The sequence below is a fragment of the Sitodiplosis mosellana genome, unplaced genomic scaffold (genome assembly GCF_009176505.1).
Source record: "Sitodiplosis mosellana isolate CC-2019 unplaced genomic scaffold, AAFC_SMos_1.0 Smas_scaffold_1, whole genome shotgun sequence".
Classification (NCBI taxonomy): Eukaryota; Metazoa; Arthropoda; class Insecta; order Diptera; family Cecidomyiidae; genus Sitodiplosis; species Sitodiplosis mosellana.
Window position 1 is genome coordinate 8,067,519 of NW_022595244.1, and position 6,700 is coordinate 8,074,218.

The following is a 6,700-nucleotide window of genomic DNA, read 5'->3' on the forward strand; positions in this document are numbered from 1 at the left end:
ATGAGATGGGTAGATGAACAACCCTTCAAAATGATTATTATCGAATTGAGTTAGTGTAGGGAAAAAAATCATTGCTGAAAAGTCCGTTCAATTTGAAAATGTATCGAAGTGAACTTCAACCACTTATCGAACGTTTATGTGATTTGATGGGCAGCATAAAAACAAAGATTGTTAACTGCAATCAATTATTGTGCTGTGTGTACAACACATCGGAGTTTACATATGACTGTATACATTGCATGAAATTTCAAATTGAAAACCGGTCATTTGAAATGGAATATTTCTAGTTTAAATAGACTTGAGCTAATTTTCAGCCTGTTTTTATTCCATTAGTATTCGTTCGGTATTGATTTTTTTTCCTGAAAATTGATGGAACAATTTTATGAACGTATCGATTTCGAGGCGGTGTGTATGAGCAAATTGGAAAATTGTAGCGAATAAATAGCAATCAAGTGTATTAGCTTGATGTTCAAATAGCGAAAACGCAATATACCAGCCATGTAAACGTAGCGGAAACACCAATCCGAAACGAAGTGACTGGTTCGGTTGTTTTTTTTCCACTCTGCAGCATTTAATCAAATTCGAGTCGATCGGTTAGTCGGTGATATTGGAAACGGGCGCGTGGGCTTAGATGAAAAACTGTGACATTGGATACATTCAATTTGATTGAATGACCAGAGGCTACTGTGTTTTAACCCCATTTATATTAAAGCGACAGCGAGCACACGAAAAACTGCGTCAATAAAAGCACTCATCATTCATTTTTCCCATTGCTTTCATTGCTCATTCGCCTGAGCTGCAGATGAAAAAAAACTGCATCAATTGATTTTAACTCTTTTTTTTCTCTTTCTCTTTTCCGTTTTATAGCCGTGACCCGAACAGAGGAAGAGAAACGTGAGGAGAGTTCTACTGAAAATCCGCATCATACGGTTCAAAAAGTGGCCACGTTTTGCATGTCCCACGCTTAAGTTTCACACGAACACGAGCGACCCGAACAAAAAAAAAGAGAGATCGCAAAGTACTCCTGACATCGTAACAACGATACATTTCACCAAATGAAATGCTCTGTACGGAAGGGAAAATTGCATGACTAAAGTCTGTAATAACATAAAACGTTACATAGCCCCCGAAAAGAACCCGTTCCGCCGATATAAATGATGATGAAGACGACAATGGTGCGACGATATTCACGATAGGAAAAACCCGTTGAATCAATTATCTATGGGAATCTACCCCGTCGCTTGTACTTGTTTAATGCAGTGCAATTTCAGTTTTGCGTTTAATTGAGTATATAACTGTGGAAATTGAGGCAATTTCAGACACTCTCTATCTTTGAATTTTTGTATGCGGGAACAAGAGTTGTGCAGAGCAACGAGCACCGCTTTGTGGCACATTTAAAGTGAAGCGAAAAAGAAAGGAAACCACAGACAATTGCCAGTTGTTCGTGTGCCCACAGCAGAGCTAAAAATTGTAAATGTTGAGTTATCATCAACGTATGAACACGTTAAACTGTCGGAAGCCACCGAATGACAAACGAACTCATCGGAGAGCGTTGAGAAATTAAAATACACGTCAACGTGTGAAGCAGACACAGTGCAATTTTGTGAATAAAAAGGACACTTCAAAAGGATTTATATATCGGGTGGCAAAGGAACTGATATAGCAGACGTTTGCAATTTAAAACCGGTCCAAACTAAATGAAATCACTTAAAACTTTACAGTTACATTTTGATGAAACTGGTACTCACGGGTTCGCAATATTTTCCGAAGTGAATCGCAATGTAAAACTGAAATAAAGCTGTTGAGTTTTTGTACTGGATATATAGTTCATACAACGGAAGCAAGCAAGCAAAAAAATTGCCCAAACTTAATCAATTCCGTGGAGAGTGTAATTGCAAATAAACAACAACAACAATAACAGACACGACTTGACCAGAGTAACGTCAAACAAATTAATCAAATACTTTTTAAGCGTCAGTTTACAATTACTTCAGTTCATCCCAATCAAATGATTATAGCCCACGCGCACGATCGATCGATTGACACAAAAGTGTTTGTTGAATTTAGCAAATTCACGAATGGAACTCCATTTGTGAGCATCTTAAAAGCACACTTAGTCAAATAAGGGAAAAAAAACAGACGACGAAAATTTGCTATTATTTCAAAAACCCTTTCAACGACAGCGTACAAGAGCAAGCACTCAAAACGGTTTACCTTTTGTTAAATGGAATAAAAATAAAGCTTTTTTTCTTTTCTTCTCAAAGTGTAAATGAAGTGGAACACGACCCGCTTGACATACTCAATTGTGTCGCAGTCGCGTTAAGAGTCTGCACATTTTCGACAACGAGTCGAACAACAACAGCAAAACAAAAAAAGACAGAACAGACAAGACAAGAGAAAACAGCAAACGAAATAAGATTCACAGACTATATAGACGGTTGGTAACAGATTTTTTTTTTGTCGCAGTGAAAAGAGGAACGCCCTGATAGACCAACAACCATGTACAACAAAATGGCGTCAATTGGCCTGGCGCTGCTATTCCTAATGCTCTATACAGGTAAGTTCAATTAGCTTTCGCCCAAAAAACGAATGTATTCAATTTTCAACGTTATACGAACGAATTGAAGTGCATCGTTTACGCTTGTAACGGGTAAATTTTGCAGTCATTCAATTTTATGGTGGTCTGCATTTCGGCGTCAAATCCACGACCCAGAGAGAATAAGGGGAGCGAACGTATCCTCTTATTTTAAACTCGATAAGCGTGTGAATTGTTACAATCACTATGTATAATTTTCGCCGAAAGTTTTTCTTTTGTTCAACGCAGTTTTGGTTGTGCGGCATTACAACACAGTCAGTGTGTTTCATTGCTGCCTTGCCCACGTTCGCTTCCTCTGTTCCACTTTATCTATTGCGTTTGGCTTTGTGTATGCAACTATTCATTGTAATACTTTGAAGTTTCTCTCAACAGTGCCGGCATTCAAGAACGTGTAGAGTTGTACGGGGTGTGAGCTAGCGCTCGCGCTCGCGCTCGCGCTCGTTTTGTCGCTATTGTCTTTGTCGTGTGCACAAAACTGCTGATTTTTCTTCCAATTTTCAATCCCATACATTTATTACACGTACATAAACCAGAGTTGTCGAAAAACTTTTGGCCAAAGTAACGGCATTGTCACTTAACGTTTTTCGTCATTTTTCTCAGTTAGCGCGAGTTGTATCGTCGCCATGTCGTTCTCTCTCTCTCGCCTCGTTTCACATGACATTGCCTCACTAGTTTCGCAGTTTTGAATTGGTCTGTGTATCATTGAAACCATGGCAGAGGAGAAGAAGGAGAAAACAAGTGATTCGAGCGAGCACACACAAAACACGGGTTGGAGAACCGCTTTTATGTTCACTACATTCGGCACTAAAAACTTTAGCTTGCACCGATCAAAAATACAATGTTGGATAATAAGCAAAAAAGGATGTGTTGGGTAGAAAAATAAAGAGTTCGTCCGCTGTCAAGCACAAAGCACACATAATGAAGGGAAGAGGCATGTGTACATCGGCAATGCATACACACAGGGAGTAAGGGAAAGAGAAAGAGATAAAGTGGAACGAGGGAGCAACGTCGAGGCATTTGCAATGCGCACAGTTCTAATTTTGTGGTAGCAAAGTCATTTAAAATTATTGAAGTGGTATTAATTTCACCATTTTTAGTGCCATTGTTGTTTACATGCTCCTTTGTAATTTGTAACTCGTACAACACACACTGGGTCGGGTGTTTGTGTTTCAATGCGCTTTGTTTTCTTCGCCTTCATAGAGAAAGAGATCTTTTCTGCTCTTTGGATAATTGTGTTCCAACGCTCAACGCATTTCGACGATGATTAAAAACATTTTCGCCCTTTTATAATTTCTCTCAAACGAGTTGGGGTTTTTCTTTTCCTTCTTCTTCATTTTTTTGTCATTTACTTTGTAGGAAGACTTCAATTCCTATTTAATATTCCATGGCGTTGCACAAAGATGCAAAATTTGCGAGTTGCCATTATGTACTATATTCCATCGTTAATGGCACTAACTTTTGTATTTAACATGTTCATTTTTAGTTTGGCATCATCAACACCGAAAAATGCTCATCAGTGAACAAAGCTTTCACAATTAGAAAACTTCAACAAAGTAATTTTTGCACAAGTTTGCGTGCGATGTGTGGTATTTATGGCAACTTTACACATTCGCACACGCCAATCTTCATTTCATCAACAGACACAGTTTAATGATCTCTCGCTTTCTCTCTTATTCGTTGGAGAATTTTTTCGTTTTGAGTTCATCACCAGAGCTGTTATAGGCACTGCAAAAGTGCGGCACTTGAATCGATGCGGCACCGAGCTCTTTTTAAAAGTTTAATTCTTGAGTATTTTTGAAAATTTTCAAATTTGCTATTGTTTTAAAGAAATAATATGATGGGAAAATCCCCTTTGTACACGATTTTGACATTTTGTACACTGATTTGACATTTTGTACACGAATCGGACATTTTGTACACGAATGTGACATTTTGTACACCGATTTTTGTACACTAATTTGACATTTTGTACACTGATTTGACATTTTGTACACGAATCTGTACACGAATGTGACATTTGTACACTAATTTGACATTTTGTACACTGATTTGACATTTTGTACACGAATCAGACATTTTGTACACTTTTCGGTCATTTTGTACACGAATTAGACATATTATACACTGATGAATAAAATTGTCATTTTTGTATCTGAATTGATCGGTAAGAATTATTTTCACCACAAGATGACTTCAGAATTGACAATTCCGTATATTTGAGTTAAAACAAATTGAAACAGGTTGCAATTTCTTATCTAAATAGAATTTAAAAATACTTTCCTTCACATGAAACATTGAATTGTCATGCACAAGGCTTCGTGATAGCATACCTTAGCACGCAGTACATTTAAGGCTCGGTATAATATACCAGCATATCGCGCACACACAGCTGCCGCACACACTACTCTCGTGCGCAAACGGTTGCGTTCACAGCAAAGTTTTGTTTCTGAATTGGTTGCGATGGCTGTGTACGCAACCGTTTGCGCGCGAGAGAAGTGTGTGGGGGAGCCGTGTGTGTGCGATATGCTGGTATATTATACCGAGCCTTAAATATACTGCGTGCTAGGGTTTGCAATCACGAAGCCTTGGTCATGCACAATGGTGATCTCGCCATCTGGTTTTCATGAGAATTTAATTTCAAAACAAATATTTATTTGGCTATAAACAGTGTGTGTGAAAGAACAACGCAACTGGGACCAGAAATATTTTCATGTCACTTTTACACTATAAATGAGATACTGATACATTGACATTCGCTGTCAAAGTCACTTTGTAATGCGTCATTCACATTAATGCTCCGGCTGTTTGTGGTGAAAAGTGGTGAGACTGGAAACACCATACAATTTATAAGCATTACGTATTTGATATTCGGGATCTGCAGAGCCTGAACTTCGTCCATGATTTGATATTCAAAAAAATATTTTGAAACAAAAAAAAACGTGTGCACTGTGCACTGTTCACACTTGTGTGTTTTTCATGAAATTTTGAAGTCATTGAATATTGTCACCCATTTAATTCGATGAAGTTGATACACCAAATGTCACTATAGTTGATTGTTGACATATTCCAACCAACCATATCTATTTATATGTGTGTGTACATGTAATTTTAACGGTGGAATCAGTTGCATCGTTCTTTTTGAATTTTGAAATAAATTCAAAAGAGTTCTGTTGTTGTATTTGGATTTTTTTCGGAGCTTAATTTGAAACGAAATCACAAGCTGAATCCCATTGAGCCGATTATTCATGAGTACTGTAACAGCTGTATATGTTTGGATGTATTCGATTTGAATGTGCACGTCTATGAATTAGGTTTCGCAATAGCAATTGGAAGTGCTTATTCAATTACATTTCGAAGCCAAACTACTTCTTTTGCGTGTTTGATGCATATGAGGGAGTGTTGTGGGAGAGGAAGAAAGTCCTTTCTTTTGTGGCGGAAACCCAGGCAGCCCTATATGCCATAGGCAGAGTGGTGGAAGAGGAATCGCGCCGCGCGCGCGGAAGTCCTGATGTTCCCCGAACATGTAAAATATTAATCAGCAAAAATACAAACAGATAAAATAACGAATGTCCATAATAATATGCAAATTCCGTTTAATTATATTTATTAGGTTGAGTTTGAACTAATTAAAAATATTTATACTCCATTCATTAAAACAACCGAGTGTGTGACTTCAAAAAGCAAATTATGACAGTATGCAAAGCACCATGGCATAACTAGGAAACACATTGTCACATCATTTTCGCAAAAAAAACACAAAAAATCACATTCCAAATTCCCATTTTTCCTGGTGCATTTCTATTGAAGCGGCAATTCATGTTGCGTTTATAAGAAACCAATTTCATATTGCGCTTCATTCATTTTTGCTTCTATTTTATATTATATATACGAAAATCCCATTCGTGTACATATTGTTTGATCAGTGTACAAAATGTCAAATCAGGTTACAAAATGTCAAAATCGTGTACAGAAATTCGTGTACAAAATGACCAAAAGGTGTACAAAATGTCAAATTAGTGTACAAATGTCACATTCGTGTACAAAATGTCTGGTTCGTGTACAAAATGTCAAATCAGTGTACAAAATGTCAAATTAGTGTACAAA

General features: G+C 37.4%; 1 protein-coding gene across 2 annotated transcripts in view; it reads left to right on the forward strand.

Moving 5' to 3' along the window:
- The window catches only part of LOC129573550 (zwei Ig domain protein zig-8-like), a 223,489-nt gene that overhangs the window by 34,883 nt on the left and 181,906 nt on the right, over positions 1–6,700 (forward strand). For both annotated transcript variants that reach the window (XM_055454185.1, XM_055454195.1), the window contains exon 2: positions 868–2,557. In XM_055454185.1, coding sequence (XP_055310160.1) covers positions 2,500–2,557 — 58 coding nt within the window. In that variant the 5' untranslated portion in view covers positions 868–2,499. The remainder of the gene's footprint in view (positions 1–867; positions 2,558–6,700) is intronic.